We start from the raw sequence: 26,947 nt of genomic DNA on the forward strand, positions 1-26,947 counted from the left end.
TAAAAGGATGTTGCGGTCAAAGTGGGAATACTGTATTGCCTATTGCACTGGTAACCCATTAAATCTCTACTGGCCACCAGTGGCAATTTTGGTATGGAAATTCTGGTGGGCCCACACAATATTTATGCAAGAAAATCATATTCAATTCAAACATATTATATATATATATACAAACAGTATTAAAGCTCTCCCAAGATCAAATACTTATGTTGCATTTCTTACTGATTTTTTTTTAAAATTGCAGTAATGTACTGATTTCAGGTCAGCAGTTTATGAAGGCACATTGAACATAATCTATTTGTTCTGAGTCGTACCATTTCTGATCAACATCCAGCCACGTTCTATGGTTCAGGTTGGGTTTTCCACCTATTACTGTATGTTGTCACCCACATTTGGCATGGCACTCTTTTAAGTTCATACATTTCACAACATTTTTAGAGCCTAATATTTTTTTTTAATTATTTTAATTGAATTAATTGGTGTTATTATATTTAAAAAAAGACAAACCTTTTATTGTATGCAGATGCCTTTGTAAAAAATAAAGTTACAATTGTGCAAGATTTTATACATGAAATGTTTACTGTACTCAAGGGAACCGTGGCAAGATTTATTACCAACAATAAACGTGGGGGGTTGAAAGTCATTACTTTTTACTTGTACTTGAGTATTTTAAGTATTTCTTCAGTGTACTTGTACTTGAGTATTTTAAGTATTTCTTCAGTGTACTTGTACTTGAGTACAATTTCAATCAAGTAACAGATAATTTTTATGAAAAGCCAAACAGGACCATTGGCTGTATACTTTGTGACTATGGCTACAGTTTTTGAGGTTTGTGCACCAATCATTTTTTATGGAGTTTGCATGTTCTCCTCAAGTGAGCATGCAACCCAATTCATCTCAGTCCAAAATCATCACTGTCAGGCTCTAAAAAGCCTATGAGTGAGGAGTTTAAATTGAGAATGCACAGAGTAATGGTCAGCTCAGACAGAAGGTTATTGGTTCTGGCCTTGTAAAGGCGTGAAAGTCTCCATCCTTTGACATAATAACTCCACTATTATCGCCCCACTTTGACTTTCTTCATTTAGAAAACAAATGGGCCTCATATTCCTCAACACAGTCAGAGGACTGATTTAATCTGCTTAAACCTCTTTAGGAAAAGCAGCAAAGTTCCAGAGGCAGTGCTCAACATCCTGTCCCTGTTAACGTCTATAATTAGACAAAAACAACAAAAAAAAACAATGACGAATGAAGACACGAATTAATGAATGCATGATGTCACTGGCTGTCCAAATGAAAAGTTGTCTGTGGGAAAACATGAACAGCATACACACTCTCCCACACAGACACACACACACACACACACAAATACACACAACTCAATGTGAGGGCATTATGTTGTCACCAAACAGCTGGGGGACAAAATGCTGAGAAATTAACCAGTGGACCAAATGAGATAAGGCCTGTTTAATCTGAGCACCGCTAACAGGCTTCTGCAGGCAAGATAAGGATTGAATTGTATTCACACACACGCACACACACACACAATTCAATTATGATTACATTCACCAGCATTTGTTTTCAAATTACAATAAAATTACGATTATGTCCCCCCCCTAAAAGTCAATTACAATTACGCTCTCAATTACTAAATGTCTTAACCATATCTTAAATCAGCTGTAAAAAAAAACACTAAAATAATTATCTATCATCTAATGTGTTTCTCATTTCTTGGGTACCTTGTTTGGCTTCTAATCAATGAAAATATTGGTTCTAATATTTTTGGTGTTGGCACCTGAGCCTTTTTTGTGTCAGCATACCCCTTGATTATTATTAAAAACAATTTAAATGGTAAAATGTGTACTTCATACTGTATATAGCATAACTTATGTCCTGATTGGACACAGCCTTCTTGGCCTGGTTGGAAGAGACCGTGTTGGTCACACATGTATTTAATTGTAGGACACAAAAATGTGATCTTCTGATCCGAGGACCACGTTATCAACATTCGTGTCAGCATTTAGAATAATGGCCGATCTGAGCATTAACACAGAGAAGAACAATATGTGTTGTCATTTCATGTGTTTTTGGTCATTGATTGTCTTGTTTTTTGTGGTCATTTTGTGTATTTTTCTGTTATTTTGCACTTTTTGTTATTGTCTTGTCTTTTTTACTCTCGCCTTTGTTGTTGTTGTTGTTGTTGTTGTTGTTGTTTCGTGTGTTATGAGTCAATTTGTGTATTTTTGTGTATTCATTTCCTCTGTTTTTGCTGTCATTTGGAATTTGCCTGTGTGATTTTGGAGTCATTTTGTGTATTCACTTTGGGGGCCTCTCAAAATTAGAGCGAGGGGCCACATGTGGTCCCTGCCCCGCCATTTGCCCATGCCTGCCACAGAGTAGTTTTTATTGGAAATCCATGCCAATTACAATTAGAAAGTAAACTTAACTCACTTACGATTACAACAGCGACACATTTTTTCCAAGTACAATTCCGATTACGCCATAATTGTAATTATCAATGATAATTGACCACAAGTCTGACACACACACACACACACACGCACGCACGCACACACACACACACACACACACACACACGCACACACGCACACACACACACACACAGCTGAGAGAGAGAGAGAGAGAGAGAGAGAGAGAGAGAGAGAGAGAGAGAGAGAGAGACGCACTTTGTGCCTCACTCATCAGAGCGTCTCACATCCACCAAGGACGCATGAGCGCAGATCGCAGTCCTGCTGCTGGGAAGATTTCAGGAAGTCTGCATCCTCAATAGTGGATTTGTGTTCATGTCATGTGTTTGGAGAGTCTACTATAGACAGGATTCCCTCTGTTGGAGACCAATAATAAGTGATAAAGATGAGGCACAGAGCGGGGGGTCGCCATCACCCAGAGCCTGAGGTCCTGTGGTCTTCTGAGGTGGGACAAAGTCCGGAGAACAGCGCGCGCCTCCTCCTCCTCCTCCTCACTCCGCGGGTCACCTTCTGATGTGATGTGATGTGTGTGTGAGTGAGTGACTGACAAATAGTCATTTAGAGAGAAAGAGAGAAGAGGAGGCTGGATCTTCTCACTGCTCCACCAGCTGCTCTGACCCATGCAGGATGCCCGGGGGGCGCCGGGGACTCCTGGTCCAGCTCAGCCCGACTTCATGACGCTCTGGGCGGTCTCGTCATGCGTCTCCTGCCCGAGCCCAGCGCACAGTCCCTCCGACTCCTCTTCCTCTTTATCTTCGTGATGGGGGTGGCTCCCTCCCCGGCGCTCACAGCCGGATGCCCGGACAGGTGTGTGTGTGACGACCAGCTGGTGGTCCAGTGCGCCGGGCAGGATCTCAGCCTGTTTCCCAGTGACCTCCCCCTGGCCACCAGGCAGCTCATCATCTCCAACAACCGCATCGGTGACCTGCCTGCTCTGCAGCTCAACTACCTGTCCGATCTGGTCTACCTGGATTGTAGCAACAACTCTCTGACTGAGATCTCAGAGTCCACCTTCGGAAACTTGCGTAAACTCGCCTACCTGGACCTGTCGTTCAACACCTTGCTGCAGATCGAGGACCGGACTTTCGGGCCCCTTCCGTCCCTGGTGATGCTCCGGATGACGGATAATCCCAGTTTGGCGGAGATCCATCCGGATGCCTTCGCGGAGAACATGGCTCTGCAGGTGCTGGATGTGAGCCGGAACAACCTGACGGTCCTGAACATCAGCAGCTTGATCGCCCTGCCTGCTCTGCGCTCTCTGGGGCTCAGTGGGAACCCCTGGAGGTGCGACTGTGACACGGAGGATCTGTGTCTGTGGGTGCAGATAGAAGGCTTCAAGTTCCAAGGTGAGGATCGGGCTCTCATCTACATCCACAAAGTTAACATGTGTTTATTGTTCCAACAGTCATTGTTATACAGTATATACATTTTATACTATTAGAGATGTTTTAAATTCAGTGGCGGATTTATCAGTTTGGGGGCCCAAGGCAAACTTTTTGAAGGGGGCCCTCCCACTGGTATGATCGTGAAATATTTGGCATTTTAGAGGTCAAGCAATCATTTGTTTTGTAATATTATTTTTATTTTTTAACACTTTCAGTGCTAAAAATAAAAATTCAAAGTCCTAGACTTTTAAATTTTGAAAACGGCTTTTTGAATATTGTTTAATTTTTTAATTATTATTGCCTTATTGCAAACAACAAAAACAACTGTGAGGTATCAAAAATAGGGAGTGGGCTTTTGGGGACCCCTACTGGTTTGGGGCCCAAGGCAAGTGCGACCCCTTGCTTAATGGTAAGTCAGCCTCTGCTTAAGTCGTATAATTTGTTGTCTGTGGGTACGAGGACTTTGTTTCTGATGGTTGACCGCTCACTCTGATGATTTGACCTTTATTACACAATTAATAAGGTTTTCCTCCTTTGTCTCTTGTGCAACAAACAGAATCATTCCTCAAAGTGCACCCAAGAGATTAGCAGGGTGACCTTGAGTTACCGCTACAGCAGCTGTAGCGATTCTCAAACTGGGTTCCTCAAGCCATAGCTTAGGGGTCCATGAAATATTAAAAAAAAAATCTATGGTCACGCTTTATTTGAAGTTTAATACATAAGGCTAACATTATGCTGTCATTATCTGTCATTAGCATGAATAAGGTGTCATGAAGGCTGTCATTAAGTGAGTGCTTGCTTAACTATGACACGTTTGGAGCTATGTTGGCATTTTTTGTTAGGTGGAGGAATCTAGTGGGGTTAATTAGGGTTAAGGTTAGGGTAACTAACAACACTTAATGACAGCCTTCATGACATCTTATTCATGCTAATGACAGGTGTCATGTCATAATAATGACAGCGTAATGTCAGCCTTATGTATAAAACTTCCAGTATTCATGTTGTGTCATTACAAAAGTGTATAACTATGGGGACGTGTACAGCATAATGCACTGCCGTACCTCTGAAGTGTGATGGCCGCCTCAATGGCTATAAAATTTTGCAAAAAAAAAAAAGTACAGTAGAACTTTTTTTTTTCAAATAAATGTAAACATATTTTGTTTATTGTTAAGATGTAAAAAACTTTAAAAAATGTTATATACAAGACTAGTGCATTTACTTTATAGGTTCATTGCTACTACAATGTTATTAAATAAGTTGAAACATTAAAAGAATAAATAATTCCGATGGCACTTAGGGCTACAAATGGCAGTAAATTGTGTTTAATTGACGTGAGGATATGAGGGGTCTTTGAAAAATGTTCTCTCCTGAACCGGTCCCTGGAAAAGTTTGAGAACGTCGGCCCCCAGCAGCACATTCCTCCAAACTGTAAAAAGCTTCGGTATTAAAAATGTTATAGGAGCAGTCAATACACTTTGTATTTATATCTCAACACGGCTTGGATCTTCAAAAATCAAGAAATTATCAAAAATTTAGAGGGACAGTGAACCGTGTTAGTTGCTGTAAGGCTACGTTCAGAGTGCGGGAAAATGCGACTCAAATCTGATTTTATTTGTCCATATGTGACCCGTATCCCATCTGGTAAAGACAGTTTGAACAGCACAAATATTATATATTTTTTTCAAATCTGACCCCGGCCACTTTCATATATGGTCCAAAATCAGATGTGTGTCTGATATTTTGCAATACAATTGCTGTCTGAACGGCCGCGTCACATTCTATCTGACTTTTACGCTATCAAAATGCGATAAACGTCACCATTCTGCATCCCAGGAGGACTAGAACGTAGACAGTGTAAGGAGAGTGAGGTCCTAGAATTAGTAAATATTTATTATATTATACACACATATTAACTTCCATAAACACAGAGCATGCTGTGTGGTCACGTAATACCTCAGGACCTCTTTTTGCTCATGTGGGTCACCTCAGGGTCACATTCAGTTCATACTCTAACTGATAGAAGACACATTTAACGTGTAATACTTTTCTAAAAAATTGAATTGTTCTCTTTGTTCCTCCCAATCATCATGCTGCATTGTTACATGTGAGGCCTGATAGCGCTAAGTGGTTGATTGTATCCTTTAGTAGCTGTGTGCGCACGCACCTAAATGAACACACACACACACACACACACGCTAACAGCATGCAATGCCTCTCCTGTTATTCTCTGGCCCTTCAGTCCAGATGGTTGTTAAAAAACCAAACTCTAGTGCCTCAACAGAGGACAAGGTGTGTGTGCGTGCGTGTGTGTGTGTGTGTGACTGAGGTGTTCGGGTGGGTGACATAAACACACACACACACACACAATTCCTCACAAGCTGCTCACACTCAGCTCCTCATCTCCCTCCAAGCACCGTGCTTGAGTGTAACACATTTCTCCAACCAAATCAGAGCACGGATTTTGACAGAAGGGCTTTTGGATTGCAAGTGACATGACGCAGCACCCACAGCCGTGCCACTGTGCGTTACAAAACTCACAGCTGCACTGCTTTAAATCACAACCACGTGAATTAACCATCTTTGTCAACACAACACAAGTTGAGAGCTACAGTCGTTGAGGAACAAACGACCCACACACGCAGACCCTCGATCTCTATTGTGTGCAAATGATGAACTAAAAAAGTCTGAATGGGCCTAATAAAGTGAGTATAGTGAAGTTTGTGTAAGTGCATCAGGGCACATAGTGTGTTTTTGTGGTGATGAAGGTCCACTGGAATGACTGCAGGGCTGTGAGTCCATACTGTAGCTGTCGCTACGTCTCAGAGCCAATGTGGACTGGGTGTGTGTTTGTGAGGGATCACATTCTGCACACATTAATAAATGTACAGCTCCTTTAGTGTGCCCGTTAGTACTTAAAGAAACTGTGGGACTTTACTTTGGTCTTATTGCTGTTAAATATTGGCGTATACTTTTAGTGGTGTCCCGATCCGATATCAGATATCGGTCCGATAAGCCTGAAAACGAATATCAGATAATTTTTTTTTCAATTTATTTATTATTTATTTTATTCAATTGTAGAATACTGTAGATATTATGTTGAAGTTTATAATGTATGTAACCAGTTGGTTCATAATAAATGGGTCAGTTTTTCTCATACCTACTGTTGCTGACTATTGTTCTCTGTTTGAGTAACATCACTTGATCAAGCCTTTTCTAACATTCTACACTACAAAATGAGTAATTAAATATATATATAAGTATGTATGATTCATGCTGATATCGAATCAATATCGGTATCGGCCGATATGCAAGGCTGCAATATCGGTATCATATCGGAAATGAAAAGGTTGTATTGGGACATCTCTAGTTACTTTCTGTTCCTGAGTTGGTTTTTCAGTCACTGGCTGTAGCTGCTGTCAGAGATTCATAAATACATATAAAAATATTTCATATAGATGTTAAATAAATAAAGAAGTAATAATTCAGTTAATTCATGTAGATATAATTTGTTTATTTGGGTAAAAGTACGGAGAGACACAGGGGGAGAACTTATGTTTTGTTCCGTTTTATTGGGTTGCTGGGGGTAATACCAGTAAGTAGCACATGGTAAAGGAGAGCCTACCTGAAGTGTCTGAGAGAAGTTGATAAAAAGGATATCAGAAGTTGTCATTTAAGAAGAAGACTTATGAAACGCGTAAAGTGTGTGCGTCTTTATGTGCGTTTTGTAGGGATGTAATGATTCACTCAACTCCCGATACGATTCGATTCACGATACTGGGTTCACGATACGATTCTCTCACGATTTTTTCATTTACAAAATAGGACTGTAGACAAATACTGTATTATTTTCCTTATATTTTTCATTGTCAAAAGAATTCCTTGATAAACTATTCAAAACAATGCAATTTAACTAAAAATAAATCTTGAATTAAATAAATAAAGGAATAATACAAATGAAAATGAAGCCTATTAATTTAAATTCTGGTTCTATAATAAACAATGCAAAACTGCGTAATAGTTCTTTTTCTTTTAAAAGTGCAACTGAAAATGTATTTTGTGCCTTAACAATTAGACTTGGACAAAAAACCGTCATTGCACTGATTACGTCATATTTGTTTGGACCAGCAGAGGGCGCTGGTAACCCAGTGGTCGGTTGGCATGCAGATATCTTGCAGTGAAGAAGAGATGCTATGCTAGCAGACAGAGCTAATAGAAAAACGTGACTTTTACAGATATTCAAGTAATATTACAGATATTCTTTCGGTGCTAAAGGGGTAATGAATCATTTATTAACATATTTAAGAGTAGAAGGCAGCCAGAAAGAAAGTATTAGCAGACTCCGCCCGCCGCCTACACTTCCGGTACTGCGATTCAATTGTCAGAAAATCAACCGTGATACCTATGAATCGATTTTTAACTGCCTTACGATTAATCGTTACATCCCTAGTGTTTTGTAATTTATTTTATTTTTAACTGAATATGAAAACTATGAATGGCATTTTACAAGAGAATCTCTAACGGCAGCTACTTGGGGCGTGTTAGTGAGAAACGCTGAAATGAACTGACTCTTGCAGCCATTAAAGTGAGTTCCTGTCCTCAGGAAAAGTGTAGGACTGGCTGCTACATTTAACCTGTCTTATTTCAATTAGGAGAGAGAAAGTCAAGTAATAGGGACATTGTGAATGGAGATCTCTACGGAATCCTAATACATAAAAGTCTATAAGTAAACCACACATAGTGTCACCTATTTACCCCAATCAAAACCAAACTTTACAAAATCTGAGCGAAATCTGTACCAGCGTGGGAAAATTACCAAAAGAAACTGTTGATGGTCATTCTTATTGACAAATACATGATATATAACTGTTATACATATGTAATAATGCACACAGAAAGTTAGGAAATAATAATTACTTAGCTGTACTAGTAATTACTATAGCTGCATAAAGATGGGAAAAATGCTTGACTGCTGTTCTGTTGTATTTACCATGTTTTTGGTGCCTTTGGGGGCTCAAAACAAACACAAAACCTATACAAAATAACTCCAAAACACAGAAGACGACTATACAATATACAATATACAAACCAAAAAGAAAAATACACCAACAATCCCCCAGAAAAGAACAACAAACACACATCAAATGAGAGAAAAACATACAAGACGACGACAGAAACAGAGTAAAACCGTTGTTCTTTCCTGTAATGACTGGTTTTAATGACACTGTAGATGTCTGAGAATATATAAATGAAAACTATTGGTAAAATATTATAATGTAATAACACTTTTATTGGTAGAATATCTGTAGTAATTTACTGATACATCCATTAGCAAAATGTGTCCTAAAAATAAGCTAATGTATAAATGTTGACATGAGTGACGTAAGTTTGAGGTGATAGCCAGTGACACCAGTCACCAATGATGTGTGAATATTAGTGTTAATGGGTAAATGGGACTGATTATGTAAAGCGCTTTGGGGCTAATTAGGTGATAATGAAAGCTCTGTATAAATCGAAACAATGTACGATTTATTTGCTCAGACAGATTTTAATGCTTGAATTAAAACACTGTCAAAGTTGTGTCACTTTAAGGAGTCTAATGCTGTGATTTTTTTTTTTTTTAATGCTCTTATACATTGTTAATTAATTTGTTTGAAAATTAATGAATTTAATTCAAGCTGATTCCCTAAAAACCTTGCAGTCCATAAACCTCATAACATTTAGAAAAAGTCATATGTACTTAGATTTTATGATAAATATAAACAAATACTTCATTTCTGCCACAAAGCCAAATGCCAGTCAGCAATTTAATAAGTCAAACATGTGTACATTTAATTCTGTGTATTTTTTTTTTTTAATTTGATCTTTATTTTAAACCAAGTAAATATATATCTCTAAAGAAATATTAAAATGGCTGTATTCCTAAATACAGCTGTATTCTAAATAATTTAAACCCTAATATGGCTGTGAACCACTTCAATAAATGGATGCATTTAATATTCATCCATTGTTTTTTTTTTTGGATCTACGGAGAAAGCTGCACATGAATAATGTCTCAAGCAGATACGCACACTTAAGCCAAAAGCACTTTTTTCTGCTGAAAAAGAAAAGTAGTTTTGTTGATTGATTCTTGTCCAACTCTTCACATTTTAGTCAAAACATTTGGTATATGTTTTTGTAGAAATATAAGTGACTGCCTTCTATGGATTGGAACTCAGCTATTACAATAAAATCAGCTATTGGCTGAGAATGGTGGTTGGTGTTGTTTTAGTGGTTTTTTATGTCACTAACGAGCACTTTTAACCCCACCCCTTTTTAAAGAACTAGTACCTGTGAACTCTTCAATCTGTGGTGAGTAGGTTGGATTGATATACTATATCTAGACTAGACATGGGCAACTGGAGGCCAAAGAGCATAAAAAAATGACTGAAAGATACAAACAAATAGTCTGAAAAACACACAAAATGAAACAAACAAATATATACAAAATGAGAGTAAAATATACAACATCCAATGACTCCAGCAACACATAAAACAACATAATAAAAATATACACAAAAAACCAAAAGCAAACAAAACATGAAAAAAAAACAAAACAAAAAAAAAAAACACCCAAAACCCTTTGATCTTCCCTGGATTATTGATTTCTCATTATTCTAAATGTTGATTATGACAATGACTATTGAGTAGCTTGTTAGCATAGCATAGATTGTTCTTTGGAGGCATTTTTTTGAATCTCCATCCTCGAGTCACATCAGGGTTTAGTTGCTCTTTAAGTAAGTTTGTGCCTATTTACATGACATGGAGGACTTAAAAATGAAATATATAATGTGTCATGAAATCAGTAGAATAACATAAGTTAACAACAACAGGCTTGCAGACCTCCAGCAGTACCATAAAGCCCAGTTTAAGAAAGTTAGAATTAGAGAACAAGCAGAAAAGCTGAATTACTTTAGTTAAGCTTTGGCTGTGAATGGTCCTGCGATGGAATGGCACAATATGTCCAGGGTGTATCGCTGCCTAGCACCCAATCACAGCGAGGCAACAGCAGACCCCCGCAACCATACAAAGGAGGAAGCAGGTTGGAAAATGGATGGATGAATAGTTGTGAATGTTAACTGGTAGGTCAAAAGAAGCTTTGTTGCCAAATCTGCAGTTTTTTCAGCCTGCTTTACCCATCAGCTGTATACAGACATTTAAGCCGATCCAAGATAAAATACTAAGTGTCATTTATACTTTTGCTCAGAGATGTCCAGATTTTTCATTAGAAGATGACGCAGCTGTTTATAGTTTAAATGCTAGAATTGTGTTGAGTCACACAAAAAAAGTCAACATAATGGGCAGTTTACAAGAGCAAACATCATCATTTGAGAGTAAAACACAGTTTAAGTGGATAAAACCTCCTAAAGGGAGCGTGGCCATCTGCCGCGATCTCATGCACCATGTTGGAGAAAGATGAGAAAATAATGCTGAAGAAACAACAAACAAACTAGAGTCGGCCAATTATTGAGCGAGATGGGACACTGCAGATTCCCAGTCCTCTACAGCGAGGTGCAGAGTGACAGAGGACAGGAAATGAACGAGACAACAGGCATGTTCTCCTTGTTTGTAGTAAATTCTGCTTTTTCAGGGGTTGATTGAGCCCTCTTTGTCCAGCGTCATACATAATAAATTTATATATTATTAGGGGTGTCCTGAGCCGATATTGATATTAGATATCGGTACAATATCAGCACAAAAAAAAAAAAAAAAAAAATCAAATGATATGAAACTGCATCTAACATCTTTGATATAAGCACTCCAATACATCATTTATTTTTACTGGATCTAATGAGGTTAGTTATTTTGCACTTACTGTAGTTTTTTGTTTTCATTGGATATATTGAAGTTATTTTTCACGGCTCTTATTACCTCCACCAAGGAGGTAATAAGACGTAGGGCTTAAGGCAGTAAAATGAGATACTGTACATCTTTTGCTAGTCCATCGCAAGGCTTGACAGAGGGGGCCACCTTTGGGTACTTGAACCCACAATGCCTTCACTGAGAGGCAGCAGTGCTCACCAGTGCGTTACAGAGAGACCAGCTATTAAAGTGTTAATGATCATTGTACCAAGATCAGGATCACTGGCTGAGGTTTTCACCCTCTGAGTGCTCTTGTTTTTTTTTTTATAAATCTATTTCATTCAATTGCAGTATATTCTTATGTTAAGTTTAAAATGTATACAACCCATTGGTTAATAATAAATGGATCAGTTTTTCTTATACCTCTCTCATAATAATAATAATAATGGCTTAGATATAGTTCTTTTTTCAAGGAGATTCAAAGCACATACATAAACCATTATTCATTCACATCAGTCACACCAGTGGTGGTTAGCCACAGCTAGCCTAGTGCATACTGACAGAAGCGTGGATGCCATTTTGCCCCTACGGCACATCTGACCACCACCAACATTCATGCCCAATTCAAACCCATTTATATGTGGGTAAAGTGCCTTGCCCAAGGACACAACGACTTGGATAGAGCAGAATTTGAACCCCCACAGTCAACTAGGCAGAAACAAGCAGTAGGACCCAGATGCAAGGACTCAATCAGACGTGGAATAGTGAGTAAAGCAGTCTTTATTTACAAAATCGTAAATGCAGGCAGTCTCCTGGTGTGTAATCCAGCTCTGTGCTGTAGCACCTCAACGGGCTCCTCTGAAGGAAAGGGAAGAGAGCTGAAACTCTCACTGAAAGCAATGGACAGACTGAAGAAACTAAACTTGACACTGACTGGATAACGCTACAGTGGGAACAAAGGCTGACTGACAAACCCTGGTGTAACAAAGAGGCGTCCTGACACCAGGCAGTGTCACTTGTCACTTGTTGCAATTAATACTAAACATCATCAAAACAAACAAGAATCCGCTGTGCATGGCAACATCTAACTAGGCACAGATCAGAGACAGAATACACATACACACAGACGAGGTACGCACGCAGACGCAGACAAGCAGGGAGACGCACAGATGATACGCACACAAGAACACACTTCCAACATCCAAGATCAGACAACACAACTAAACTAAAAGGAACAATAGAGAAGTAACTGGAACCAAGGCGAGAGACAGTAATCATGACAATACCTACGGTTGTTGACTAGTGTTCTCTGTTTGAGTAATATCACTTGATCCAACCTCTTCTAACATTCCACAGTTCAAAATTAAAAGTATGTACTGTATGATCCGAACGGATATCAGGGCAATATTGGTATCAGGATACTCAAGGCTGCAATATCAATATTGTAAGGCTGTGCAATTAATCAAAATTTGATTTTGATTATTACACTGAACGACTACAAAAATTACATAATCGAGAAAAAAACTATTTATTTAATATATATCTCTCTATTAAAGCAAGGAATCTCAGTCTGTCTGTCTGTCTGTCTGTCTGTGCCTCAAATATTTCTGGTGTTCAAAGACAGACAGAGCTCATACTTGCAACACGGCTGCAGCTTGGTTCAAAGCTGGACAACAACACACGTGACTCCACTAGAGTCACGTGTGCACCCAGAGCCATTCACTGTACAGCTCCGCTGCGGTGCATGCCAGTGCCAATCACAGTGGTGAACTAGAGTCTTGTGTGCGGCCAGAGCCAATCGCTGAAGAGCTTGAGTAGCTATGTGAGCACGCACCAGACGTGTGCGCACACAGCCAAGCAGACACACGAGTGAGAGAGAGGAAGATAGTTTAAGGCTCTTTCACAAGTTTTGAGCACCTATTGACTTCTGTTTTGAGAAAACATACTTTTTGACTGTTCCTTATTTGGTGGTTATAATTCAAAATGTTAATTTTCATTTTATTTTGAAATCACCGGAGAGGAGGGATGGCTGTCTGAGCAGTCGCACTCACAGTAGGAAAGCTCTCAAGTCTCACTCATTGGGCGTGAGACACACGCATTTCAACCTGATGTGAGTCACTGAGTGCGTGCATGTGCGCGGCTGAAGCGTGTCCGTGTGTGTGAGCCCACGGAGGAGTAGCGAGACACAAACACACACACACAACATATTTCCTCTGGAAGTGTGAGTCACACACATGACTTATAGATGAAGTTATTCTCAGTCTGCTCGCTAAGTTACATCTGTTTGTATATTAATTACTAACCTTGGATGATAAGCACCCTTGCACTAAGAAATATTAAATGCTAAATCAATAGTTTTGTTTGTACGAATTTATGTGTCTTTTATAAGACTCTACCTAAACAACAGCATTGGTGCAAACTTTATCAATTTATCATGCGCATGCCCGATAGAATTAAACCAGGGAAATCACACTCGGTATTTTACTTTGCACCCACAAATGTACCCCTTCATAACATTAGAGTATGTACACCTCTTTGTACATCCACCCTTCAAACACATACTCATTTGGCCATAATTGACAACTCTACTAAAGCTCCCACATGAATACATACTTCCGACGGGCACTGTACTAGTATATATGTATATATATATATATATATATATATATTTGTATTTGTTTTATTTGCTAAATAAAACCAACTTCCACGATTTAGGAGCATGGAGCATTGCCATTCCAAAACAAATCTAAGAAAGTACATTTTTAAGGTACTGACCACACCATTATCATGGAGACAAACAGTAAAAGAAAAAAACTGTGTTCAACCAGAAGAGCTTTTAAATGAGGACTACACAGCTTTTAGTGTGATTAAAGTTTAAGAACTGGGTGGGAAATGTCTTTCAGGGTGTAAAAGAAAAATATAATTTAAAGTGCAGACTGCTTCAGATCTGGTGATGTCTGAATGAATCCGATGGTACTTCATATAGCTCTTACTCTAAATGCCTGAAAGCTTGTCACCATCAGAATGTAAGAAACACTAAGCAGAACCTTTTCCTTTCATGTTAAATGGAATTCCAGTTTGCTGAACAGTATGTCTTACACAGTAAGTTGATTTTGAGAGTCACCTCAGGTAAAATCATAAAATGTAAGTAGCTTGTCCTGCTCAGGGTTAGCAGAAGTTTACCATGTCATGGCACTGTTACAGGAGGAGGGGAGGGAAAGATTTTTGGCTGCTCATCAGTGCCCTTGACAACTCACATAGTTTTGTACTCAAGACCACATGTTCGAGACCAAGACTGGCTCAAGACCAAATTGGATTGCGACCAAGTCAAGACCAAGACTTTTGGGAGTCGAAACCAAGACCATAAAAAACTATTTTAAAAACCATGACATGGTTGAACAGTTTAAGAGAATACTCTCCTTAATTAGTTTTCTTTTTAAATACATTTGACAGACTAAAACAAGGTGTCTGCAACTTTTTTATAGCACAACTTGAAAAATTTCAAACCCTGAAAATGTCTTCAACTAAAATCTTACAAAAAGTAAATGCTTATATATATTCAGAAGTCGTTGATATGTCTAGAATATTTTTGAATATCTGAAAATAAGATTTGTCAGGCGAATGAGGCCTAAAGTAAGTATTCAGAGGTATTTTTAAGTAGAAATAAGATGGACTGATGTGTGCAGGTTTCTGACACACAAGCACTCAATTAGTGAGCTAACGCTAAATGTTTGAAGTCAAACATGAATTAATCAGGAAGGGCTTTGCCTTATTATCACATCAATGGAGTTGAAGAATAGCAGATCAGAGATCAGTGCTGGTCCTGTAATTCAATTCAATTCATTTAAACTTTATTTGTATAGCGCAAAATACAACAAAGTCATCTCTATGCGATTATCAAAAGTGCATTGAGTAAGATTAGCTTTGTCTTCTTTTTGAATAGTATGTTTTGTTTATTCAGACTAGGTTTTTCAGGAAATTTTTAATCATTTTGTCAGACAAAATTAATCTTTCTAGAACTATTAAACTGAATTAATGTGAAATTTAATAGGAATCATCAAAGGCGATCAGCCCAACTCCTCTGACAAAGACTGGCAGTTGACAGTCGAAACATGTCAGAAGATAAAAAGTCTTGAAAAACCTTGTATAAATAAAGAAAACCTTTAAATCCAGAGACCGAGACAAGACGGAGTAAAAATGCTCTTGAGTCCAAGACAAGAGCACAAAATGTGGCCTCAAAACCGGTCTTGAGTGCCTTAACACTAAACTCACAGGCTCAAGGCAAAGGGCCAAAGCAGGGATCCATGCACTGGGCTAAAGAGTTAAATATTTATATAATAGAAAGCCAAAAAACAGGACAGTGAGCTCAAACTAAAGCAGAATGACAGGTCATACTTTATTTTAACAACCACTAGATTTGATTTATAATGGATGCAAAGAGATTTAAAAGAAAAAGTTAGGTGATAAAAAAACATCAGGATGGCCTCAGACTTTGAGCAAAGAAAACACCACGCAAGAGACCCAAGAGTTCCTAACCGTCTGCGCCCCAGATCTGTCATTCAAATCCATTAAAACATTCATTATGACAGGGAGGCATCGATTCAATTTAATACAGGTAGATGATAAATTATTTATCAGCTGGAAACATTCCCCAGACCCATCTGGTGTGGAGAAGCATATCAAATTCAGCTGGTCTCCTCGTGTTGTGTAGCCTCGATATGTTTCTATGTCTCTGTGTGTATTTTGCAGTCAGAGGATTGATAAGAAGCTATAGCGTGGGTGGGTGTACTTGTGATGTGATCACCTGAGGCACATAGCTAGCACAGATAGCTCAGGTGTGTGAGTTTGTGCGCACGAATGCGTGTGTGTGTGCGTGTGCCAACATCCAGGCCACGAGAACAAAATTGCAAAGGAGAGCCGAGAGTGTGAAAATGACTGAGCAAAACTCAGTGATAGGATGACACAGAGGAAGAGGGGAAGAGGAAGATAAAGGATGGAGGGAAGACACGAAGGGAAATAAATGCAAACGTGTCTGAGTGGGAGTGAAAAGTGGTATGTGATAAAGAGAGCAAGACTGATAAGACAAAGCGATACAGAGAGAGCGAGAGAGAGAGAGAGAGAGCTGACCTTCACACTCAGTCTTCACTCTGCAAGAGGAAATAGAGATCATATGGAGAAATGATGGAAAGGAGGGTGGTGGTAATCTGACTAATACTGCATTTGAGTGTGATGGCGTGGGTTATTCAGCCTAAATGGGTGTGAGGGAGAAAAGGTCAGCTATTCTTAGTCTCCACCAATCCCAGAATGATGCGTATAATTGGATAAAGAGTGAAAATACTCCAGCTTCCTCTTTGGAGATAAAGAGCTCCGACATGTCTTCCTCTGTAATACTTTGGCTTATATAAACACGTTCTTAGAAAATTAGAGGAGACACAATGACAAGCATCAGTTCTCTAGTTCTTCCGTGTCTGAGTAGGGTTTGCATTGCATTGACAAAACATGGGATTTTTACAAGCTGAAGTTGTTTGTCTTTGAATGTTTTTATTGTAGAATTAATGGGTTAAGCTCCATGACAGCACCCTTGGACTTTATCGTTACAGCTTTGTAGAGTTAATTCAAGTTCTCCCCTGTTTGAATAATAGAATCACAACTCCATGACTGTAAACTCTGACTGTCACAACACAACAAACAGGATTATCTGACCCTCCGGCATCTGTTTGTTTCTTAACACTCACTGGTGTCAATATATAAGTGTTTGGATTGTTGTTATGGTTTCTGCTCAGTTAGAGGGAAGTGTGGTGGAGACGTGACATGTTAAAGATGAGGTTCTTGCCTTAAGGCAACGCTGTATCAAAGCAGGTTTAAGTCCCTGTACTCGCCTGCATTTTAATCCAAGACTACGTAGCACTTTGTGATAGACTTCGTGAACATCTTATAATGCACTTGACTGCGTTTCTCATTCATGTTCACCTCTGTGGTTTATCAGTACTTAGATTGAATTTTGCCATTTTAAATATATATATATATATATATATATATATATATATATATATATATATATATATATACTGTATATATATATGTATATATATATATATATATATGTAAGAAGAAAATACACAAAAAAAGAAAGAAAAATGACAACAAAAATACACACAATTAATAGAAAATATTTAAAGTGACAATACAAACTCACAAAATGACAACAATTATACACAAAATTAGCAAATTTACCATTTCACTTAGCAGATGCTTTTATCCAAAGCGATAGCCCGCTTCCTTAACCGTTATGCCACGACTGCCAAAATGACTCATAAACACACAGAAACCCAAAAACACATTCATTTATTCTATAAACACACTAAACGATAACAAAAAGACACAAAATTATTATTATTTTTTACAAATACAAAGAAACAGAAAAACAAATACACAAAATAACAACAAAGCCTCACAAAACCCCTGTGTTTTTTCCTTAATGCTCGGATCTGTCATTATTTATGATGCCATCATGAATGTTGATATAGTGGCCCTCGGAGCAGACAGTCACATTTTTGTGGCCCCCATTCTAAATGATAACAGAATCACCTATGACAATGTCTGTTGACATTAATGAACTCTTGCCCTAAAAATGATTTGTTGAATGAAAAATGAACCCAACAACATGTTTGGTCCTACTTGTACATGTCACAGAGATATAAAAAATTCTAAACTTTAATGCACAGAAGTTACATTGCATTAACCTACCATGATATCGGTCAAATTTTTAGTAGCTCCACTCTCAAATAAATCTATTTTGGGCAGAGGTGTCAAACTCATTTTACAGTAGTTCAGGAACCAAATACGGAGCAGTTTATCTTAAGTGGGCCGCAAATTTTAGGTGAGAAAATCAGTAATTGAATCATTATTGTGCTCTAGTTTGCACTGCACATATAAATGAATGATAAGATATACTGTATATGGCACCAATAATATTAAAGCAATAAGTGACATAGATCAGGCCTTGCATGATCTTCACTTTCAATTTGTTTGATTTTGCAACCGATTTTTATGTAATTTGGGGAAATTTTGTGGTGTAATTTGAAGAAAATTGCAGGATTTAGGAAAAAATGAGAGTTCTTTTAACAATTTGTGATTAAAAATGGGGTAGCATGGGGAAAATGTGAGCCCTGCTAATATTGCAGAGTTTCATTGAATTTGTGTATTAACTTGGAGATATCTACAACTGAATTAGCTGCTAATTTACTCAAGGATTCATGGTTTCTCTGACTTTTTTTTGCTTTTTACTGCGGGGGCGAATTGAATCCTCTAAAGGGCCGGATTTGCCTCCTGGGCCTTGAGTTTGACACGTGTGATCTATGGAGTTGGCAATCGTAACCTTGTCATCTAGTTTGCATATTATTCTGACTGTGTTCAATCAGAAGATAAACAGTTGCCTCTAGTTAATTTTCTGTGATGAAGGTTTTTGAAGTTGCTTGTGTCTACAGCTTAAATCCTCCGCCTCTACATGAGACCACAACCATGGTGATGATTACCATATGCAATGGAATAATTAATCTGCTTATAAATCCCAGATCACAAGACTGGCTCTCTGCCCTGCAGGTTAAGTCCCCATATCTCTGATCCTGTGTGTGGATAATCAGAACTTTCTGCGCACACACACAAAAAGTAAACATACCCATGCAGCTAACACTCTAATGCTGCGTTCACAACGGATGCGTCACAAAATGTCCGTATGTCCAGATTACATGCAAAGTCAATGGATAGATGCATCCCAGATGCAAAATCTTTCCTGTGCGGCGGTGTGGTCCGTTCCGCACATTGAGTGTGTTGGCCGTGCGAGCGCGCTCCCAATTTTACACATATCCGCACATTTGCAAGAAAATATTGAACTCCTGCGACACTTTCGCATGATGAAAGCCAATAAGAGTCTTTGTTGACGATGACGTCAGGCCGTCAACACGGACACCGATCTGTTCACCCATTCAATTATGGAGTAGAAGCTGTGTGTGACCACCTGGAGCTGTATGACATGGCCTTTATAACCGGGACCGGACTAGGAAGGATTTGGTGTGGAGGAGAATCAGCGAGGAGGTGGTAATAGCAGCTAAAAGTTCTTTCTGTAGTTTTCATCTTTGAAAGTCGCCACTGAGCTAGGATAGCATTTTCACTGGTGGTTTATGTTTGTGAGAGGAGAAAAAGGAGCGCAGCTCCTCGCTTCAGCAGGCAGTGAAACTCACCAAGTTGGATGTGTTGCTGGTGGGCGGGGCTTCGCTTCAGACGTGCGAATGAAGCGACATTTTTTGATCCTGCGGACCCTGCGGTACGTTTCATGCGTCCGGTGCCACAGAAGACGCATTCGGTGTGACCATAGCATAAATACAACTTGTTTTTGTGTGTTTAGCTGCAGTTTAACACTGAGGTTTTAAATCCTGTGCTCATCGCTTTTCAACATGTGTGTGAGAGAGGATGGAAAAACAGTGTGAAGTTAATAAAAGAGTCAATACTCATGTTCAGGTGCGCCTCACCCTCCAGGGAGACGATGAGTCCTCCTCTGTCAACGTGTGAGCGCTCAGCTTGGAAACTGTCCAGCTTGAAGAACTGACACCAGGATTGTTCCACACAGTCACAGCAAGAGCCAATTCATATTAAGGATGTTTACACAAGCGCTTAAAAACCTCCATCATTCACCGGATTGTCAGTGTTAGATTGATTGTGTTCTTAATCGAAGGAAACAATAACAACTCCGCCTTCACCATCCTTGGGATGTACTTTGTTAAAGTGAAGGTTTAGATAAATGTTGGCTTGTGTCTTCAGAAGGGTGACCTTTGATGCTATGAGTAAGTAAGGCGCTGTGTGTATTATTCTAATTGCTTCTGCGTAAAGGACTATTTTTATGCTCTTAGCCGCTGGGGCTGCAGTGTCACAGAGCTGAGAGGTCGTGTGAAAAGATGGCCTGCGTCATGTCACAGTGACACCACTGACCATAAGCATCGTGTCACCACCCTGACACAGTGACATCAGTGAAGGAGGAGCACGAGTCATAGCTCAGAGGATGAACAGATGACCACCATGCTCTGACTCCTGCACTGCTACAAATGGACGAAAAGGTCACTCACACATACAGACATCTTACCAGCCACAGTATTACAGTCTAAATGCTGCATTGCCAAGATGAAATATAAAACAGGTTCACATCATAGGCAAAGTTTGAGATTCTTACCAGGGGAGGGGCAAAAGAAAAAATAGAATTAAATATATAGACCGTCTCGAGATTTGCGCCAAACACAATGTGTGTAGCATATACAATAATGCAAAAAATATTAGTAACATAATTGGTAATGTTGAAATCTGTGTCAACGCGTCGTTTAATGTTGTAAATCTATGATAAAATCAAGCCGGCGGCCAAAAAATTGACGAACAGAAGAAGACGATGGTCACATGACTCGAGCGTCAAAAAATAACTTGTATTTTTAAAAGAACAACAAATGAATTCATGTATATTTTGTACAGTCACTGTGTTTTATGACACTTAAAATATTTGTGTACTATGTACATTTTATTTTTTCGAATGAATTTTGTAAAACTGTAATGAAACCCTTGTAGCGGCTCTTCCTGTGATTGTGAAGAAGTTTTCACCAATCGTTGGATTGTTCACCCACTAATAGGTAACTTCACTATGAAACAGGTTAGCTTTACTGGTAACACTTTGCTTGAAGTTTGATACAAAAGGCTGACACTACGCTGTCATTATCTGTCATTAGCATGAATAAGGTGTCATGAAGGCTGTCATTAGGTGTTGTTTGCTAAATGATGACACCTTTGGAGCTATGTTGGCATTTTTTGTGTCAAAATGTTTAGTGGGGTTGGAGTTAGGGTTAGGGGATAGGGTAAAGGATTATTGGTTAGGGTATCAAACGACACTTAATGACAGCCTTCATGACACCTTATTCATGCAAATGACAGGTGTCATTCATAATATGACAGTGTGATGTCAGCCTCATGTATAAAGCTTCAAGCAAAGTGTTGCAGTTTTACCTTACTGATGATGTGTTGTTGAAATAGTAATCTTGTTTTGAGCTCATTAACCATCACCATCAACAATGGGGTTGTTGTGAGATGCTCATGTGACTTGAACTTCGGAAAAGTTTCACCGATTGCATTGTGGGATTTGGAGTCTTGTAAAAGAATTCAAAGACTGCGTAGAAGAAGTGATTTTGCTTCTTTCTTACGGTTACTTCTTGTGTTTCTTCGCTAGACACAACAATGCTTGGCTTGACCTAATCTATGTTCCGGCTTGTGTGTGCTGTTCGCTGCAATATGCGGCCACTCAAATTTTGGCCATATTTGGGCGTTTCCATGGAAACCAAATATCAACATCGGCCAGAAATTTCAGTTTAGTATTGTTTTGAGCATCAGTAGGGGATTGAAAATATTTTTGGATTAAATACATGGTCCAGTTTAAAAAGGTTATTTATCATTCATGGCCATACCAGCCTGTCATTGCCCGATCTCGTTAGATCTGGGAAGCTAAGCAGGTCTGGGCCTGGTTAGTAGTTGGATTGGAGACCACTGAGAATTCCAGGTGCCACAGTGGGGGACAGTCGCTCTAGTGCTATCTGTCATTGTGTCCTTGGGCAAGACACTTCACCCACATTGCCTGGTATGAATGTAGTGTGTGAGAGAGTGTTGGTAGCCTCCCTTCCATCAGTCTGCCCCAGGGTATCTGTGGCTACAATAGTAGCTTACCACCATTAAGTGTGGAGTGAAACAATAATGCCTTAATTCTGTAAAGCACTTTGAGTGTCCATGATAAAGTGCTATATAAAATCCAATGCATTATTATCATTATTATTATTATTCCCAGCAGCTTTAAGTCACATGCTGTTGTGTTATTTCCTCAGTAGATGCTGCTTGAAGTGAAGAAAAAAGGAAACTTGACAACCTACAAGGTAGGCTGTAGTATTACTGAAATAAAAATCTCTGCACACATTTGTACATACAGAAAAATAATCGGGGACTGTGAAATACAGCCACATCCAGTGAAATGTCAAGGGCATTCTGCCAGACTGATGCTTTCCCGGCTGAGTGACGGCGTGAGTGAGAAAACAGTGAGTGACAGAGAAACAGATGGTGAAGAAGGACTGAATCATCCCTTACCTCAGCTTCCTCTTCTTCTACTGTCCTCTGCACTGAGCTCTTTCTTTGACTACAGAAAGTGATTGTGTTAGAAGAACTGCTTTTTAGGTACGTCACAGTATAGTTTTGTCATATTTGAATTGGATCTAGAAGGTTTGTACATGCTGTCCGGGAGTTGAACAATGTCACAAGTCCAACATGGGCTTATAGACCAAATAGATTAGATCATGACCAAAGGCTGCCACAATGTGGTTATTGGAGGTTTATTCACAGTTTATATGTTATGTTGTTTTACATATCTCATACTCAAAGATTAACTTATAGAGAAAACCTATGGAATGCCCATAAACCATATTAGGAGGTTGTGACTCATGTTCTAAACCGAGATGCCTTCAGATCAGAAGGTTACAGTTCAATCCCAGGCTATGCCTTTCCATGTCCCTTTGTGACCTTGAGCTAGAATAGAATAGAATAGAATACACATTTATTGATCCCCAAAGGGGAAATTCACATTAAGAGCAGAGAGTAAGTCCAAAAATAAATACTACCATAGGATTATAGTCCAAAAAGTAGGACATACATAAATGACAAAAACAACAACAGCAGCAAGAAAAAGAGCAAACGTGCAAATGACAATTGGTTGTGTGTGTGTGTCAGTGTGCGTGCGTGCGTGTCAATGTGGTTACAGTTATAGTTAGACCGTGGAGTTAAACAGTCTGATGGCAGTGTCTTGCACCGTGGTGGTATGATACGTTGGCTGAAGGAGCTTCTCATGGACCACAGCTCCTCATAGAGAGGGTGAGAGGAGTTTTCCAAAATCGCTAGAATTTTGTCCCTTGTCCTCCTCTCAGCTACTGTCTCCAGGGAGTCCAGGTCCAGTCCAAGCACAGAGCGGGACTTCCTCACCAGTTTATTGAGTTTGTTTGCCTCACCAGCGCCCCTCTTAACCTCACCTGCAAGATGGATTCTCCTGGTGTTCACAAACACCAGAATCCATCTTGTGCTGTTCCCGCTTTTGCCTTTCAAATTCGAACCAATCATGAGGCAGTGTTGTGGTTTAGGACGGGATATCCGGGTGTTACGAAGGCAGAAGCACCGAAACAAAACTGGCGCATGCGCAGTTGCGGGGAGAGGAACCAGCTGGGCTACCGCTATTAGCATAGCTTCGAATCAAAACATATGTCGACGCAGGAGGATGAACATGTGGAAGCTGCTATAAACTCAGTTTTAGAAGAATCCAGCATTTTCTTTTTGAAAGAGCAACAGCGAGAGGCGCTTTGTGTGTTTTTGGATGGTACCTTGTTGTTGTTGTAGAAGCGTCTCTGCGACGCATGCCGATGACGACATCAACATTTGTTACAGTGTGACTGGCTAAAACAAATCATGGTGGACAGGCGCTACGCCCAATCAGCTTCAAGCATTCTGTTCATGTCCTTCCCTGGTTCCGAAAGGATTCGCCAGACACAGACCCAGATTGATGTGGAGAACTCGAGTTAGAGGGAGGGGCTACACATCAATCTGGCCCTTGCCAGGTTAATCCCCCCCCAGTACACTACTGTATAGAATAGTGCACTGGCCACCACAAACTGGTAGAAACTCTTCAGCAGTTTGTTGCAGACACTGAAGGATCTGAGTCTCCTCAGGAAAAACAGCATGCTCTGTCCTTTTCCTGAAGACGTCTTAGTGTTGTTCGACCAGTCCACTTTATTGTTGACGTGGACCCCAAGGTACTTATATGAGTCCCCCCTCTGGGTCAATTTGGGTAACATTGTAAAGTGCTTTGGGACTGCTATAGTAGTAATTATATAAATTAAATAAATTTACCATTTACAAATTAACACGTTGAAGGAAAGAGAAAAACATGGGTTGCACACTTTGAGAAATCTTTGGGAGAGATACCTAAAACTGAGCAATAACAAAGTGTGTCACGCAAACTGTATCAGTTGTGACTGAACAGCTCTGCACCAATGAAACATCACAGATCAATCAGTGTGAATGCTTACCTATAAACTGAACCTTCTGCAAAGGAGGCAAAGTCTTCCAGAAACATTGACAATCGTGTGACTCCTACTGTGCTAGGGAAATGGATGGCTTCCTTTCTTCAGGCCCAGCAGGCGTGACACTGCAGCACCGCTCTGATCGGCCTCATCGACCCCAGTCTGACATTTGAGGAGATGCTACAGTCAGCTTGATGCACGATTGAAACCAGTGACTATGTGGAGATTCACAAGTATTTCAGTGGTTACAGGAGGCTTTGGGCAGGCAAACTAAACTGGGCAGTATATGGTAACTTAGGACAGTGTAAAAATAATAACAATATACATTATTGATCACTTTACAGTGAAGCTCCATTTAAACCAAGTGGAGGAATAATACTGAATGCAGTTACAGTATTCTGCAGTAGGGTCATTCCATGACATTTCACAAATGGCCTATGCACTTCGGTCTAAAAAATTGTATTTCAAAAGATTGAATATTGAATAGCCACTCTTAACATTTTTAGTTTGATCAGATGAATACTTTTTGAATGAGGTGTGTATGTACTGTGTTCATTTTTGCTCATCCTTATTTTTTTCCCCCATTTTTAGCTTCCAATATCTCAGGAACTACATCACATTGGAAACTGAAATTTGGCATAATAATACTACTTCACCTACTCTCTCAGAATATACAAAACAATCTGCTATAAATCCTATCTGATGGACATGCCAGCTCCTCAAATTTGGAAAAAAGTTTGTTGGGGTTTGGGACTGGAACATGTTTGGGCCTTCAGTAAACAACTTTTCATATGTCTCAGCTTCCTGTATTGTGATCAGCTTTGAGCTATGTAGATAGACTGTTCACATCACTAATGATTAGTCACATATATGAATTGGTTCTTGGGTGACAGTCTCTTGAAATTTGAAATAAACACTTTTTTTTAAGATTTTCATTGGCCCATAACTGCATGTGGGAATGGAAGAAAAAAAATCTGATATCTGTTTTCATTTATAGTATAAAGAATAATCTTTTTTGCGATTTGAAACTATTTTTTTTTTATGTGACTTGTTCATTTTTATTTTGGAACCCAACTTTGATCGCTATTTCACCACTCGATATTGAAAATCCTTTACATGAGGCCATTGTAGCTTGCCTCTGTGTCTTATAAACATTTGTTGTTTATTCGTTTTTCAGTTTCCTATGTTGTGTATTTTTTGAGATGTTGGAAGCTGAAAATTGAAGAAAATGAAGAATGCATTAAAATCAACATATACTGTAGCCCCCTCACTAAATTGTGTATATCTCAAAAAGTGTTCATCCAATCAAACTAAAAATGTACAGTGTGCCAATTGGTAAACATTTCTGACTTTTTTGAAACTGAAGTGCATGGGAAGTCCTGAGAATGTGTTCTGTGGTGATGGAATGACCCAGAAATATTTATGTTAAAAAATCTCCTTGTTATATTAAAAGTCTACGTTAACCACAATTCAGTGTCTGTTTCTGAGCTTTGCATTTCTGTTCTAACCTGCCTGCTGTGGTAATAAAATAACTAATTTTAGTTATGTTAGAGGGGATCAGCACTAGTGATGTCTACAACCTGGAATTGTGTTTTATGTATTTCAAATAACTAAAAGACACACATTTGAGTACTTTTATTTGTTGAATTTCACCTGAGGGTTGAACCAATGGCGAGCAGCTTTTGTCCGCTGGAAGTCTCGAAAAGTCGATACTTCTGTTAGCTGGTGCGAGTACAGTGCACTGTATAGCTTGAGGTCCTACTGTATGCGACAGTGTTTGAGTGTTCAAGCCAGGAAGGGACAATGTTTGTGAGGACAGTGAGTCAAATCACATTCTAGTGATTCTGAGGAGGAGAATGCCTCCAGAGATGTGCATTTCAGCCAGATCCAAAGTGGCTATACTGTCACATGGTGCCAATGTGGGCACTGTTCCGTCCTGAGAACGAGACACGTCATAGGTAAAACAACATAAAACATGTGACCCCAGAGCTTAACAGAAAACTCTTCACAGTTTCCTCCCATAGTTTCTGGAGTAATTTTCACCTTTTAAATGGGCTTCACACAGAATTAAAGAGTACGTAAGGAGGTATTTGGGTCCATT

General features: G+C 39.2%; 1 protein-coding gene across 1 annotated transcript in view; it reads left to right on the forward strand.

Moving 5' to 3' along the window:
* Positions 1 to 2,728: 2,728 nt before the first annotated feature.
* Positions 2,729 to 26,947, forward strand: part of lrrc52 (leucine rich repeat containing 52) — a 28,961-nt gene continuing 4,742 nt past the window's right edge. The window contains exon 1 of the mRNA XM_028445487.1: positions 2,729 to 3,832. Coding sequence (XP_028301288.1) covers positions 3,184 to 3,832 — 649 coding nt within the window. The 5' untranslated portion in view covers positions 2,729 to 3,183. The remainder of the gene's footprint in view (positions 3,833 to 26,947) is intronic.

This window comes from Gouania willdenowi, chromosome 4 (assembly GCF_900634775.1).
Source record: "Gouania willdenowi chromosome 4, fGouWil2.1, whole genome shotgun sequence".
In the NCBI taxonomy this organism is placed as follows: domain Eukaryota; kingdom Metazoa; phylum Chordata; class Actinopteri; order Blenniiformes; family Gobiesocidae; genus Gouania; species Gouania willdenowi.